A 17,669-nucleotide genomic window follows, 5' to 3' on the forward strand; every position below is an offset into this window, starting at 1 on the left:
TATATATATATATATATATATATATATGAAACTGAATCTGAATGAATAATAGGACATCCCTAATTGTATATAGTTAATGTATTTATTTGCCGCTAGGTAAAGTCCCACACAGCAATGAAATATTTTCAAAACGTTTCTAAAACGTGCCATCATTTTCCTTCAGAAAATGTATCCTACTTCCCTTAAGGAAATATATTCCATATGTTGTTGAAAACATTTTCCACATAATACTGAAAACATTCTCGGAATATACTCAAAAACGTTGTAGAAATATTTTATACGCCGTTAAAGAAGATTTCCAAAAAATGTTTCCTGTACGGTTTCCAAACATTACTGAAAATGTATTTGGAACGTTTTATACAATGTTAACGGAATGGTTTTTAAAATGTTTCTCATGGAATATTTTAAAATTATTTACTGGTAATACAGACAATATTTTCCTACATATGCCAAAATATATTTAGTGAATATTTTTTGTACATCTCAGAAAATATTTAGAGAATAGTTTCTGTGCATGACAAAATATTTAGGGAATATTTTCTGTGCATGACAAAATATTTACAGAATATTTTCTGTACATGATAGAACCCAAAGCCCATAGGCCAACCCGGTTACTATTGCAGATACGGAAACAAGGTAAGATATAGAAGGAAATTTTTAAAATGCAGCAAGTTTTGTATTTATATTAGTTTACCGCCCAATAGTAACGAGAAGTACAACGCTGCCACTGTTGGATAACACTGAATGAAAGAAAGTGTGGTTTGAAATTATTTGGACCAAAGGGAACGGAAAGACACAATGAAAAATATAATGCAAGACCCAATTTCGCGTCCTTCGTATCTGCTCTTCCTCCCCCCCAACACCGTGGTTGCTACGCCACTGGCGTAGATATTGCATTTGAATGTTTATTCTTCACTGTGTCTCCTTTCAATTCTTCTCGGTGTAGCTAATTTTAAACTACACATTATTTCATTCGTGTAGCCCAACATGATGTATGGTAACGCATTTTCTTTATTGAGCGGTACACTAGTACAAAAACAAAAGTGTTGGAATTTAAAAGTGTCCTTACATATTTTACCTTGTTTTCATATCTGCAATAGTAACCGAGTTGGCCTATGGGCTCCAGCCTTTTGCGTCATTGTGTATATATAATGGCTTCTTGCTGGGAACAAATAGTGGGTCGAAAACAAGGCGGCCAGACTGTGACATAGCAGCTGGAAGAAAACATAATATTCTTCTGTCCAATTTTACCTGCTTAGACGCCTTTGCCTCACTCTGTCTTCATGACGAAAAACCATTGCGGCCCACACACTCAGACAATATATATATATATATATATATATATATATATATATATATATATATATATATATAAAAAATAAAAATTAATAATAATAATAATAAAGAGTGTAAATTGTAACTACAATAATGTTAGCTTGTTCTCATAATTTTAAGCATTATTTTTTACTAAAAATCTTATTTATACAAATGGTTTCTGGTGTTCCACTGGTGCTACTGGTATGTGGCCACGCCATGCATATATGTTGGGCTGTCTTATGTGACTTACGAGATTCAAACTGGATATTAGTGTGTTCACAATCGTCGCCTGCCAGTTTTGAAAGCGGCTGTATTGGATCCATAAAAAAAAAAAAAAATTGAGGTTTAGACATCCAATTCAAGAAACAATTGTTGGCAATCCTTTTCCTATCTTAAAAATAATAAATTCAATATAGCCGCTTTGAAAACTGAAACGCGATGATTGTGAAGACTAATTTGCAGTCTGAACCTCGCAATATGACATAAGACACCCCAACATACATACACAGCGTGGCCACATACCAGTAGTAGCAGTGGAACACCCAGAAACATTCTGTGCATAAATAAGATTTTGAGGAGGGGAAAAAAACATGAGAGAAAGCTAACATTATGTAGTTATAATTTACACTGTCCACTATAATAAATATACATATGTATCAGTTTATATCGGTTAGTAGTTTAATAAAAATATAAATATACACTATTCTGGCTTTATTTAAAATATACACTATTCTGGCTTTATTTATTTAAATTCTCTTCAGCAGAATCTTCATGCTGCTCGTATTATTTGTTTCTATACATTAAGAACAATCTTCTCAAATATCAGAAATTCACATTTTAACTTCTAAAAACTTGTTCTAGGAAATTATGTCACTGACACGCTAATTCAATAAAAATCAACAACAACAATATTTATGTGTGTTGCTAAAAATATGTTCCACAAATCTACGGCGCATGGGGAATAGATCTTTTCACGAAATGTCACTTTCTTGCTACTTTCAAGAAATATCACATTGCTGAATAACCAGAAATACTCATTTGCTTCTGTATAATCTCACTTTTGATTACCACAACTAACTCTAATTTCGACGCTGGGAATTGTCACTTCAAGTTCTGTGGAACTGCAGCTGAATTCTTAACTGATTTTCTTGTTCGTCTCTGTATGGCATGTTGAAGCCAAATCCCAATAATCCACGCGATCTCATCGTTAGTTACGTTTCTCTCGTGTTGCAGTTTCTGAAAATAAAAATAATAGGTAGTGTTTAATAACATAATAACAGCAGGGAATGATTAGAGATCAATTATTACATCTTAAACTTACAAAAATATTTAAAATGTTTGTGTAGGACCTACAGCAGGTTGTGAAGACAATAATGTGTTACAAAAGTAACATCCTGAAGAAAGTGTAAAGGGCAAGGAAGACAAGAGCTAAAGCTGAAAGTGACATACCTCAGACTGTAGCTTAATTACGGACGTTGTAACATGTTGAAGTTGTCGCACTTTTATTTTTAAAAAGTATAGCATCTTATAAATATTAAACCTAACATTAAAAATAATAATAATTTGCAAACATGTGGCAGCATTTGAGCTGATGAACTAGCGTCTCATTCCGAAGGCTCCGATCTCAAATCTGGGCCCGATCATTCTTTTTCCCTCAGTCGCACAACATGAATGCCGAGATGGTTACTAAGGCTTTGATGACCGCTACCCAGGCCCTTGCTGGGATACTAATGAGGGCGGTGGACAAGTCTACTGAAAGGGCGCCCATACAAACTGGAATATATATATATATATATATATATATATATATATATATATATATATATATATATATATATATATATATATATATACAGAGGGAGAGACTGAAAGAAAGTATAGGTGTCATTTTATATCAAAATCATCACCAAATTTGTTTTAGTGTTAACGTAAATAGCTAATTTGTGGAAACCTGGAATCGAAATCCTGTTTACTAGATAAAAAACTTTTTAGATCCTGTAATAACATTTCTGTTTAATATAAAGAAGCCAAATATACCAACAACTTAATATAACTCTATGGCCTGTGGACACAGGAGGTTCTGTGCCGCGTTTACAAAAGCTCTGAATTGATTTCTTTTATTATGGCTACATGACCTGCCCATTTGAGCCTCCTTGACCTGATGACCCTAAGAATGTTTGGTAAACGTATAAATTATGCACTTGCTCGTTATGAAGTTTCTGCCCCCGTTCCTCTTGGAGTCTGAATATTGGTCTAAGAATATTGTTTTCAAGTACGTTCAGTCTGCGATTTTCCCTCAGGGTCAGTGATCATTTTTTGCACCCATAAAGCACAACAGGCATGATTATCGTTTTTTATTTTAAGCTACAAATTCCTCAACCGAATTCGCGACAACAAAAGATTTTTAACTGAATAATAACACGAAATCCCTGCTTTCAGTTGATATCAAATTTTTTAGTGGTTGTAGTTTTGGTCTGTTAATAATGATCCAAGATATGTAAACGTATCTACTTCGTCGAAAGTAAATATTATCTGGTATTTTAACGCATCCATAAAATACAGTATTACGATTCCGACAAACTTCCATGTATTTAGTTTTCTCTGCATTTACTTCTAACCCCATATCTCTACAACCGTTAATTAAGATTTCTGCATTGCTTTCTATTTTTCTATAATCACCTATTAAATTTGCATCATCAGCGTATGCCATAACCTGGTAAATACAATTCAGCCAGGTGCGTCATTTAGGGAGGGCAGGAGGGGCAATTGCCTTCACAGAGTTTGTGAATTACATATACTTTAATAGATTGTCTACTAATATACTACTACAAAACGTGAAAGTCTATGTCGGTGGTGCTCTTCCCCCCCCCCTCAAGCAAAGGTCTGAAATGACGCCCCTTACTCTAGGACCTGATTGCAGTTTTTGATTTTCCTTAGTGTTCTCCAGAACAAAGTTAAATATTCTATTAGCAAGACTGACCCCATACGCAGATGAAATTATTGGAGATTATCAGTGCGGATTTAGACGAAATCGATCAACTATCGACCAAATATTTACCATTCGTCAAATACCGGTTCTCGAAAAAAAAGTTGGAATACAATACCCCTGTACATTAAGTATTTATTGATTTTAGAAAGGCGTACGACTCGGTTAGGAGAGAAACATTATACAACGTTCTTACAGAACTTGGAATACCGAGAAAGCTAATTAGATTAATTAAGATATGTTTAAATGAATCCCAAAGTAAAGTCCGAGTAGAAAAATTTTTGTCCACGAGCTTTCACGTCGAAAATGGCCTGAAACAAGGACATGCGTTGTCGCCATTATTATTTAACTTCGTTCTGGAATACGCTATAAGGAAAATCAAAGATAGCAACCAGGGTCTACAGTTGAACGGTATTCACCAGGTTATGTCATATGCTGATGATGTAAATTCAATAGGTGATGATAGGAGAACAATAGAAAGACATGCAGAGATTTTATTAAACGCTTGCAGGGACATGGGTTTAGAAGTAAATGCAGATAAAACTAAATACATGGAAGTGCGTTGGGACCGGAATACATCAAATTATGGATGTGTTAAAATATTAAATAATACTTTTGATAAAGTGGATAGTTTCAAATATCTAAGATCAATATTAACAGAGGAAAATCATATACACGGAGAAATTAAATGTCGACTAAAAGCAGGGAATTCGTGTTACTATTCGGTTCAAAATCTCTTGTCGTCGCGAATTCTGTCGAGGAATTTGAAACAAAATATACAAAACGATAATCATGCCTGTTGTTCTGTATGGTTGCGAAACATGGTCACTTACTCTGAGGGAAGAACATAGTATTTGAGAAGAAGAACCTGAGAAGAATATTTGGACCCAAGAGGAACGGGAATGGGGAATGGCGGAAACTTCATAACGAAGAACTACATAATTTATATGGTTTATCCAACATTGTCAGAGTCATCAAGTCTAGGAGGCTTAGGTGGTCGGGTCATGTAGCTAGAATGGAAGAAAGTAGAAACGCTTTCAAAGTCTTGACTGGAAGACCAATCGAAAAGCGACCATTAGGAAGACCTAGACGCAAATGGGAGGACAATATTAAGATGGATCTCGCAGAGATTGGAATAAAAAGTAGAAACTGAATGCAGTTAGCTAAGGATAGAAGTCAGTGGAGAGCTTTTGTGAACGCGTCATTGAACCTCCGGGTTCCATAGGCTATAGAGTTAGTTAGACAACGCATCTCCATGTTTCAGGCCATTCTCGACGTGAAAGCTCGTTGACAAAATTTTCCTCCCAGACTTTACTTTGGGATTTATTTAAACATATCTGAATTAATCTACCTTTATCGGTATTCCAAATTCTGTAAACATGTACAATGTTTCCATAGTCTAAAGTCCATAATTGATATTCCAGGATATTGTATTCCTGTTTATTTTCAAGTATTAATCGAATGGTAAATATCTGGTCGATAGTTGATCGATTTTACCTAAATCCGCTCTGATAATCTCCAATAATTTCATCTATGTATGAAGTCAATCTTGCTAATAGAATGTTTTAGAGGATTTATTGCATGTTGACAGAAGAGAAATGTATCAATAATTATATAATCAGTTTTCTTGCTTTTCTTCTGAACTGGGATATGATTGATTCTTTTCACTCTTGTGGTAATTCCTCCTTGTTCCAGATAAGGATGAGTTTGTGTATCATGCTCTATAATTTCTCCCCTCTAGCTAAAATTAACTCAGCCAGAATTTCGTGTACATCCAGAGATGTGTGTTTCTTTAATTTTTAAATGGCGATTTCTGTTTCTGTCTGGTTAGGTTCTGGAATATACGGTTATGCATTATGCATTTCACTTTCTAACCGACGAACGTTAGTGTTTGGCTATTTTTCTACATGATTTGTTCCTTTTAGCAAGAAAATAATCAGTATTGGAAATCCTCATATGGGAACTTGAAAAATGAATTAAAACTTGAATTTTAGATTTTTCACTTAATTCCGAAGAGAAATAAGTAAGTGCCATATATGACACACAACTCACAAAGAACATGCCAGATGACACCAAAATCTCTTATCACGTCACCACACGTTAATATTTCACACAGCAGACAAAACAGTCATTTGATGCCTTTGATAAATCACAAAAAGGTAAAGTGAAAAAAGGGTATATGCTACATATGACACGGCATACGGTAAGGGTTTAATTAAATCGTCAAAGAAATATTTCCATCTATTTACGATGCTATCCTGATCAGTAAGAACTGTTCCGTTGGCTTTCTTTAATGTATAAGCACGACCCTGATAGCCTTTCTTAAGTTCGTTGATGCATTTATACATGCCTCGAATGTTTTGGTTTTTACTATTATCTTCAAGTTAATTAATTTTAGCTTTCAAAACTCGCGTTTCTTTGTTCTAAAAGTTTTGGAAGTTTTCCGCCATATGACAATGAAATTTTATGTGGTTATTTCGTTCGGATTTTGTAGCCAACGCTGTTTCTTCTGTTTTCTCTTCTCTGCTACTTTAGTGCATTCCTGGTTGAACCATGGTTTGTTTCTACGTATTTATGCGTGCCCCAGTATTTCTTTGGCCGTAATTTTAGTGATATCTGTAATTTCAACCAAGTATCCTAAACATTAGTGCACTCCGAGCCTTCTAAAACCGAGAATCTATTCGACATTTCGATCTGGTTCCCCTCACCTGACTCTCCTTTAATTTCTTTAAATTAGACCGCTCCGTTTTCAGATATTGAATATTTCCTTTATTCGACGATTCTCCTCTTATTATCGCTGCTAGCAGATGGTAATCATTATCACAATCAGCTCTTCTAAACGACCGAACATCAGTTGTGCTAGACTGTTTTCTTCTGTCTACTAAAACGTGATCAGTTTGATTATGTGTTTTTCTATCTGATGAAGTCCAAGTATATTTATGAATGTCGCGATGTGGGAATTTTGAAATCTTCACGATAAGGTTTCTGGATGTTGCAAAGTTCACGAGTCTAACGTCGTTGTCACAACCTTCCTTATGCAGACATTTATTCCCTATAATCGATTTGAAAATACCCTCTGGTCCTACCTTTGCATTGAAACCGCCTAACATACTTTTCATATGGTATTGCGGGAGATTATCAAATTCCCGTTCTATTCTTTTGTAAAAACTTTCTTTTATACCGTCATCCTTATTTTCTGTTGGGGCATGTTCATTTAAAACAATATTACACCACCGACCCTTTAGAGAAGTAAAAGAAAACCTATCATTAACAAATTCAACCCATATAATTGCTGATATTATTCGTTTATAAATGAAAAGCCCTGTTCCTAGTAGGTAATTTTTAATTCATTCCCCGTAAAAGAACGTAAAATTTCCCGACTTCATTTCTCCATTTCCTTCTCATCTAACTTCGTGATATCCCACTAGATCCATCCTCTATTTCTAAATACATTCGTTACAATTTTAACGCGCCTTTCCTATAGGAACTTCTAATATTTCATGTGTCAATTCTCAGGTCGATTTTACTTTTTAGTTCGTGCCAACTTATCAGTTCTGATCCGAGGATTCTGCGACTACATCTGAACAAGCCTCTTTTTACAGGATGAGGTTGTTAGCCCCACATCAAATCCCCAAGCTGGAGGTTCACCCCTTGTCATCTGTCCGCGACTGCTTATACAAGTATGTTCGCAGCTAACCTCTATATCTAGAGGCCTTCTCCTCGATCCACAACCTGAGGGCACGCCATGCCGTGGTGACAGGAAGACCACATTTCACGGAAATTAATATAGCTATATTTTAGAAATACAATAGATACTGATTATTCAAACAATACTTTGAAACACATAGGAACAATCAATATGCTGGATATATGGATGCTATTAAAACTGCGAAAGCTTTGATGCGTGAAAATCGTAAATTAGAGACTAGTGTCAATGCAGTATTTCATGAATGCATCCTAACTATCTTGATGTATCACATTGTTTCATTTCATAACTACATAACTTCATAATATTTTTGTAAGTGATTATACTCTTTATCTGTTCTCAGCCAATAGCAACTGTATGAATTTACAATACAAAACAAATACAGAAGAATATTAAATATATATATATATATATATATATATATATATATATATATATATATATATATAATGTGGTATTTCGCAGGGCATCTTATGTAAGAGGTGCCTGATATCGTTCACAGCCTTTTTATCAACAGTCACTGTTTGAATTTATTAAACAAAGCTGGTACACAGGATAACTAAAACCACTTATCTATAATGTGATGTTTCGTAGGGCGCCTTGTATAAAGGGCGCACTGTACCTTTCACGGGTTCTTTACGAACAGTAACTGAATATATTTATCGTACGGAACTGTGGCACACAGAAGAGTAAATAAAATCGTTCATCTTTGATGTGGTTTCGCAAGGGCGCGAAATGTAAAGGGTTTACTGTACCTTTCACGGGTTCTTTACCAATAAAAGTGTAAGAATTTATTACTAAAAACTTGTACCTTTTCTTATACTGTGATGTTTCGGAGGGCGCACCGGGACACGTCCCGGTGGGCCAGCACGGGCCTGCCGCTACCTTGCTCGATTTCTTTGCCACGGAGCAGGCCATACATATTACTTTGCCTTATACAAATGAATAATTTTGATAATGTAGGAATTAATCATGAAATGCTCAAGAAAACCACCAACATGACAGAAGAATTCAGTAAAAGGATGAAATATATTTTATATATATTCAACTCTCTCTTCCACGGGCACTTAAATGTAACGTGTCACTTGAGGACAGGAAAATTGCACGTTTTGCTAAAATAAGGATTTCCAAAGCATATTAAATGTTATAACAGCGGTTGCAGTATATGCTTTTGGGAAATAAAGTTTACAGGAAGATGGTTCTGAGAAGTATTCATGGCACAATACTAAGTATTCAAAGCGAAGAAAATAAAAAGGGCACCATATTTTTTTGTTTTTACAATATTTTAAACATAGTGTATCCCTCTTCAAATGACAACTTCTATATTTTTTTCCACTCTGAAAATGAGATTAAAGAACAGTAGGGAGAGTTTCTTACCTATTATTGTGTTAGTGGTTAACGAGGAAAGCTCTTTCCTTTTGCACCGTGCCAACTAAATTGCTCAGCTATTGCACTTGTCTTTTTCATGATGTTTCTTGTGATGGCTTCTAAGCTGTGGCCTCCCAGTTTTTCATTTCTTAGACCTGTAATGAAATACACATTAAGCACTCAAGTAATAGTAATGGAAATTTAGAGCATACAACTGATGCCCTTAAACAAATTACATTGATTTTAGACGACAGTCTCACCGAGTCAGTTGCAATTGGCGCATCCTCAAAAATTAATATTTGCACTGACGTTTTATTTTTCCAATAAAAGAAAAGTTACATACTAATTTTCAAGCAGTTGTATAGGGTTGGCAAAAACCATGGTTTTTATTGAAAAAAAAAACAGTTTTTTTTTTGTTTAAATAATTTACTCTTTGTATTTATATTAGATATGGACAGAAATTAATTTGTTCCGTCTTGGTGTTATTATGCAACAACAAGGTTATGCTGAAAGGGAATCCAAACTGCTTCTCGGCTTACATCCAAGAGAAATTGTCCATTTCGACACGAAACCGGGACTAATTGGTCACAAGTGAGATTGTCGACTCACTCACGAAGGACTCCTGATAAAAATACGTTATACTGATCTTTACATAGGCCTAGTTGTTTACCGAGCGAAGTAGCGTTGGCTTCGCATTCGGGAGGTCGTGGGTTCGAATCCCGCTGCCGACCATCCTGACTGAGGTTTTCCAGGGTTTCCCTCAGTCCTACCAGGCAAATGCCGGGATGGTACCTACTAAACAGGCCCTGGCCTATACCTTCCCAAATCCTTTCCATTGTTGTTGTTGTTGTTGGATATCCAGTGCAAAATGGCCTATGAGCTGCTGGTGATTGTTAAATAAATAAATAAATATAATTGTCAAAAGTCATTTCAGAAGGACAAAAAGATAAGTAGTTACAGAAGTAAAAACATTATACAGAATTACATATAAATCAGGAAACTCCCGCCTTAGCCATTGGGAAAATCCTATTATTAGTTTAAATGTATTTGTATGTAAAATTTTAAGGTCAACGTATCATATTAAATGACAAATTTATTATGTAGATAACATTCAACAAAATTAAAACAAAGTCGAATCCAAGCTGATGTTGGAAGCTACGTAGGCAGTTGATACATTTTGCCAATTTCTATCAATATATTTAAGCAACCTTGGCTTCTTTATAAAACAACAGGCATTCAGGCAAGTAGAAATATACAATTTGGTTTCGTTTCGTATGTTTAGGCTTAACATCCTTATGAAATACCAAAGTTATCACGGAGAAGACTTTCGCTTAAAGGGACACCGAATCGCTACTTGGTTTACACTTGAAAGATGGGTTGTGGTTCGACCGAGAATTGAACACGGGACCGCTTGATTAAAAGATGAAAAGTAGATAAACATAAAGCATATGGTGTGATATGTGGAGACCACACTATGAAGTTCACACGATTTAAAGCATTTTTCGTTCTTTTTTTCTTTTTTTTTTTTTTTTTTTTTTTTTTTGAAAAAAGAAACAGCCGTTTAAACCAGCCAACCCTGCCGTTGTAAATTAGAAATTGATGAAAGCAACGTATCTATAAAAAAATATTACGAAATCTACAGGAAGACTAGGAATAATTTAACAGTTTCAGAATATACACGGTGGTTATAAAGTCAATACCTATTTTTAATCTAGATTATCCTAGAAATTGGCATCAGCTCAGCTGGCGTGTGATACTGTTAACATTTTAGAAGTTGTGGAAAATGTGGGTGCATACGTTGAAATGTAACTTAATAACCAAATGGTGCACTCTAATAATGTATTCGATGAAAATAAAACTGTGATAAGTTGTTTAGTTTTAGAAATATTCATTGTTACAAATAAGAACTGACTTTACACCCACGCTGTATTCAGGGAGTAGTAATGCAGAAAACAAACTATTCGCGAACATGGATGAGAGATACTTTCTAGCATGCATTGTTTAACAAGTCACGTATTTCCAAATTACTTCCAAAACAAAGCCTACACGAAGTTGTTCTATCAGAATTCATAAATATCAAATTCTGCGGAGAATTGTAGGTACTATAACGTCAGCAACCTATATTAATACACTAGTTTAGCATTGTTCACAGATTGAAAATATTATGTATAACTCAAGAAGCAGGTATTGTACATGGAAATTAAGATGAAATGAAACATTTAGTTTAACGTCCCACGTTTATGCATCCAGGGTGAGACGCTGATGATGAGAAATGAATGAAATAGTGGAATAAAGTAAGTGGGAGGAAACGGGACAGCCCCGAGAAAACACACGCACACGGTTTGTCTACCACAAAGCCCGCTTGACGTTAGCTGGGATCGAACCAAGGACCTCATGCAGCAGAGATGAACTACGTTTTCTAAACGTTTCAACTAGTTCTAAACGTACTCGCTTCACTGTCGGACCAACAATTGAGCCTCTTTCACTCTAATATACGGAATTTTCAAAAACTCTCGGACACGTGTCTACTAACTTTTACCACCCATCTCCCTTAAGCTTATAGTCATAATCGTGGGACGTTAAACTGGAAGATTTCATTTTCATTTCATTTCATATTTTTTACCACCTCCATCGCCGTCAGTACCCTTCTTCTTCCCTTCTTTTTTTGAAAAAGCCCAACACACCTGAACCCATATGGGGTTTTTCGGGTATTTTCGGGTTTAATTGAGCTTTTTTTAAAAATATTCCAATGCCTTTAGGGTAAAAGTGTTAAAATGTGATTTATATTTCAAGATTATGATTGTCACAACTTGCAACAACTTTATATTCACTGCTGTTTTGAAAAATGACTGTCATTTTGAAATTTTACGTTGGATCGCCGCCAAAATATACACAGTTAATTTAGAGTGTCTTGTGCTTCTACTCTGAAAATTTCAACTTAAAAAACTGAAACTTGCGGCGTGGATACCCGCTATTTTGAAATTTTAGGTTGGTATGCCGCCAAAATCTGAACATGAGAAATTTAGTTTGTCTCGTACTTGTACCCTGAAAATTTAAACTTAAAAGACGGAAAGTGGTACCCTGTTGTACGTGTGGTACAGGCAGACGAACGAACAAATATAGAACGAATCAGCCTAATACCCTTACTGACATTCGCCAAATATATTAATTGAAAACAAATATATTAATTTAATTTAAACAAATCAATCTATAACTCATGTTTTATAAAATAAAAGTTTCAAAATGTCTTAAATAAAATTAAATATTTTCTAGCGTAAAATAAATGGTTCTATTGTTGAAGTTCACTGCCGAAAACATGAACAAGCGGTAGTTGGCCAGTACTCCAAATTATATGCCAGTACCAAGGCTAACTCTATAAAAATTGTTGCGTGAGTACCGCAGGATTCTGAAACGTGTAGTTTTGGAGAGTGCACATCTCAGTTTTTAAGTGAAGTCTCGACACGACTACGGTAGGTCCCATAGTTTTGGCGCTATAGACCTTTAAAGTTCATCTTTTCATATTTTCGGCAGCCTACAAGTCCGAAAGGAAGCAATTGTGCACCCAGGTTGGTCTATACTTTTTGTCTTATCTTGGTGTCAGGAATCATCTCAAAAATGTTGTTATGAGACACCCTGTATAATTCAATTTCATAAAGTAAATGTTTCAATTGTCTTAAATGAAACTAAATATCTTAAAGCGTAAAATAAACAGATTTATTAGGGACGCGGTGGCTCAGTGATAGAGCGTTCACCTCCGGTGCTTGGCGTCCCTGGTTCGATTCCAGCTCGCGCCGTGTCGACTTCTTGGTGGATAAACAGCGTGCTCGTGAGTTTTCTCGGGTTATTCCGTTTCCTCCCACTTGGTTCATTCCACCATTTCATTCATTTCTCATAATCACGGTCTCCTTTAGCCTAACAGGCATAACCGTGGGACGTAAAACTGAAAGAGTTCATTTCATTTTTTTCAAATAGTTTTATTGTTGAAGTACCGGTATTCAGTTTCGATGCTTTGTGCGTTTAATTGCGGGAATTTCCCGAGCACTTCTTTCGCGACGAAGGTTTATTATTATTTTCCGAAAATGCAAGCTTTCTTTACTGTACATCGAAACTTTCACTAGCACAAAGTTTGAATTCAGCACTTGAAATTGTAAGCGTTACGCACTCTTCGAAACTCCGAGCACTAAGATCCTTAAATTTGACACGAAATTTTACGCTATTGCTGCTGTTGATTCTACAGAAAGCTTATTTGAAAAGTAGCAACAAATAACTAATCTGTTGTTGGAAAACCAAACTCTACTGAAGAATACCAGTGTTACCATCAAAGATAATAAAAAATAATACTAATAGTTTTATCAATACACTACATATTTACTAGTATTACCAGCACCTATGGCACTAAACCCATCAGATGTATGAGGGATAATGTCCTTCGGCGTCGCTAAGTAAGCGAGCACACTATTCACGGAAAGTATTTTCTAAAATATAAAATTGCATATTTTACTTCAAATCGGATATAAGCACATTCCATAAATGAATTTGTTCTATAATTATCTCAATCTAAGGTACGGCTTTTTTAAATGCATTCAGTGCATTAAGAACTTTATAAAGGCCTTACTTTGGATGTTGTATACCTTAACGTGAAAGCACCTAATGTGCCCAAGGAAAGTCCAAAATCTGATAATAATCACTTCCAACGTGATCACGTTAATTGCACCAATAATATACTAACGAAAATCTCAAAAACTCAGGTGGGTCCAACCCGAAAAAACCCGGTGTTTTTTTCCGGGGTGGGCCCACTTGGGCAAACCCTGAATACAATACAATACAAGAATAATTGTAATTTTTCGGCAAATCTAGTCTGATGGCCCCCTTGAATTTTATATATGCTAGGTGAAATATTTACATTCGCCTGCCGCAAATCACTTAAGAGACAATAACAAAATTAGCGAAAGAATTATAATTTTTCAACAAATATTTCGAGCGGCACGCCAATAGTAAACCTGCACGCAGAATTAGGCAATACTCGAGCAGGCTGTTTTACCAAATTTTGACGCATTCCTTGCATCTTCCGGTTTCTTTTTGCAGAACATGCACTAAATGAAAAATCCTTAAGTTTAACGTCCCGCCGCTTAGGCTAAAGAAGACGGTGATAATGAGAAATGAAGAAAGTGGGGGGAAACGGGATAACCCCGAGAAAACCCACGAGCACGTTTGTTCACCACAAAGTCGACACCGCGCGAGCTGGCATCGAACCAGGGACTCCATGCACCGGAGGTGAACGCTCTACCACTAAGCAACCGTGCTCTCCTATGCACTAAATGAGGAGCTCTAAAAAAAGCGAAACAACTTGTGCTAGGTGGCCAGTAAAAAGTAAGAACGCTATTTAACCGAGTCAGGGCAGAAGCACAGCAGGGGGCCCGAGTGAGAGCGTAGGAAGCAGGCACATCAGCGACAGGGGGGTGGGGGGTACGCATAAAAGAGTACGGATGGTCATTTACAATATTTGTAATTATTCTTATCTCCAAAAACACTTAATTTCTATCCTTAAAAAAAAACTTTCACAGCTAATACACGTGTGTTACCCCCCCTTTCTTTCTCACCTTTACAACTGAAAATAGTGTATGTAGGGCTATTGCCTCTGTTCTGAATTTTTCTTCGTGAATACATCTTTTCCACACTTTGCGCAGTTGATTTTACGCGCTTCACCACACCATGACTCTGCAGAAACTTTATAATCCTTCTCTCTTTATTACACAATTCTTTATATATATAAAAAAATCACATTACGGCCATCGCAGATGTTCACAACTGACGTATGAACCGGAAATTCCCGCCGCTTACTCCTACCCTATTTGTATTCAAAATCCATTTCAATAAGCTGTGCAATGACAGAAATAACCTACATTCACACTCTTATTCCTTCACGAAAAATACTTCACATTTTACCTATAAATTTTGTTCTCGGTGTAAACGTCTGCTCGAATGATCCCCACAATTATTATAACCCAGTGGTGTATTTAAGGGGGGCTTCCGGGTTTACGCCCATTGAAATTGTATTAAAGTAAATAAATTATCTTGCAGAATTTTTTCTTCTCCAGGAACAAAGTTAGCCAAGCGCCTGTCCCCTAAAAAAAATCGTGAATACGTCATTAAAATGGTAATATACGCGCCATTATCCCGTGATCAAAATAGAAGAGTACGTGCCTTCTCCCTTCGGAAGCACCCCCTTGGGCCCCCGCCTTCACCCTCTATGACTCGGTTAGATGGTATTCGTGCTTTTTAGTAGCCCGCTAACACAGATTGATTTCTATTTTTTGTACTGTACTTCTTATCCACACATCAGGACTCAGTATAAATACGCAAATCGTAAAAGAATTGTAACTTTTCGACAATTAATTCTGACGGTCCCCTTGAATTTTATCTATGCCAAGTGAAAAATTTATACTTCGCTTGGCGAAAATCATTGAATACACAACAAGAAAGAAAGTGGCGAAAGAATTTTATCTCACTAAGTATTTCGAGCAGTGTTTTTTCCAGACCTGTTTTTGGGAGGGCAGTGCCCCCCGGAGCATCCAAAACAATACGTTTATAATAATAACTAGAATAGTATTAGCAATGCCCCGGGAACTACTTCTGAAAGAAACACAGATTTCGAGAGGCACGCCAGAAGTATAACTACACGCAGAATTATTATAACCTCTCATTAAAATGGTAATATACGCCCGGTAACTCTTTACTTTGGGCAAGGCAGTAATATGATAAAGTTCAAATCGCCGAGCGAGCGTTAGCGACTGAAGGCGGGTTAGAGCCCCGCAGGGCACGTAGTTTTCTGTCTTTCCTTCTTGAGAACTGTAACTAACTGCAGGAACAGGTTCAGATGAGTTGTTTATTGCCACTTCCTTGCCTAACACATCCTTTCCCTCTGGAAAGCATCCACTCGCTCCTGCTGTAATCCACCTTTGCCCTGCTCTGATTCAGATAGTATTGTTGCGGGAAGGTTCTAGAACACAGGTCCCCATATAGGTTAATAGATTTTTTCTCTATACCAAAGTAAAATATTTAATTCACATAGTATTACCAAGCGAGCGTTAGCAAGTGAAAGCGGGTTAGAGCCCCGCAGGGCACGTTGATTTCTGTCTATATTACAGATAAATGGAAAGAGAGACCTGTGTTCTAGAGCCCTGCCTATTGGTGCTTTTTAGTGGCCACGTAGTACAGGCTGATTTGTATTTTTTGTACTGTAGTTTTTACGTGATATATCCGGTCCCGTATATATATACGCAAATCATAAAATAATAACTGCAATTTTTCGACAATTACTTCTGACGCTCCCTTTGAATTTTATCCATGCCATGTGACGTATTTCAAATCGCCTATCGAAAATCACTTAGGAGACAATAAAAAGAAAATTATTAAGCTAATTCATTTTTCAGCAATTATTTCGAATGGTGAGCCAAAAGAAACCTGCACGGTATTTTATGTATAAACATAAAAAAATGGAAATCTAGTCTCCCACATGAATTTACTAATTTGTAAACAAATTTGTCGTAACTTTTACAGACAATAAAGCAAAATTATTTTATGTAATCGTTCTACTTACTGAGTTTTCTTGTAAGCTCCTGCGTTGTCACAACTTCTTCTTCTTCTTGTTGCTTTCTTGCCCCGGCTTTTACCTTTGGACAGTTTATAAACTGATGATTTTGACGGTATTGGTGCACTTTATACGGTCCACTAAGATAAACTGATCGTGTAAATATGTTCACAACTTCACAGGGACAGATCAACATTCAAATTCAACATATCGCGCAAGGAATGCTGGTACTTTTGAGAAACAAATGACGGTTGATGTAGCGATGCTATTTTGCGATCGCAAATAAATGCCTGTGCGATGCCACCAGGATATTATAAATTTCAAATTTTTAACAAATATATTTATTTGATGCTGCTATAATTAGTATAATGATTGGTAATAATGCTACTACGATACTCTTGTGAGAGAATTTATTCAACATTCGATAAAATATTCTGGAAATAATTCTAAAATATTGCATGAAAATATTTCATATCAGTTACAGGACAAGGTAACAAAAACATTTCCATACAAAATTAATAGGCGTTTTAAAAATATTTCTGAAAAATATTTCTCATATTACGAACGAATTTATTTTTAAAATATTCGAAATATTTTAAAAATTATATTTCATATGTTTTCTTGTAAGAATAGAAAAGATTGCATATGACATGTTGGAAAACATTTTATTCTGTTCACAGGCCTATTCTGTTTTCTTTATC

The 17,669-nt window shown here is 35.8% G+C and overlaps 1 protein-coding gene across 1 annotated transcript; it reads right to left on the minus strand.

Annotated features, from left to right (window-relative positions):
• Positions 1-2,027: 2,027 nt before the first annotated feature.
• On the minus strand, positions 2,028-17,164 carry LOC145665173 (uncharacterized). Its single transcript, XM_081732457.1, has 3 exons — positions 16,978-17,164; positions 9,387-9,532; positions 2,028-2,553 (listed from the first exon to the last, which is right to left on the minus strand). Exons 1-2 carry the CDS (start codon positions 17,162-17,164, stop codon positions 9,405-9,407), a joined length of 315 nt encoding a protein of 104 aa, XP_081588583.1. The 3' UTR covers positions 2,028-2,553; positions 9,387-9,404.
• Between the last annotated feature and the right edge of the window lie 505 nt (positions 17,165-17,669).

This window comes from Thermobia domestica, chromosome 11 (assembly GCF_964235325.1).
Source record: "Thermobia domestica chromosome 11, izTheDome1.hap1.1, whole genome shotgun sequence".
Taxonomy (NCBI): Eukaryota; Metazoa; Arthropoda; class Insecta; order Zygentoma; family Lepismatidae; genus Thermobia; species Thermobia domestica.

Excerpts from the sequence above, each read along its gene's own strand:
- LOC145665173 (XM_081732457.1), bottom strand. The coding sequence starts at position 17,164 with ATGTTGATCTGTCCCTGTGAAGTTGTGAACATATTTACACGATCAGTT. Across the intron at positions 9,533-16,977 it reads GGAGCTTACAAGAAAACTCA|GTCTAAGAAATGAAAAACTG; the intron begins GTAAGTAGAACG and ends ATTTCATTACAG.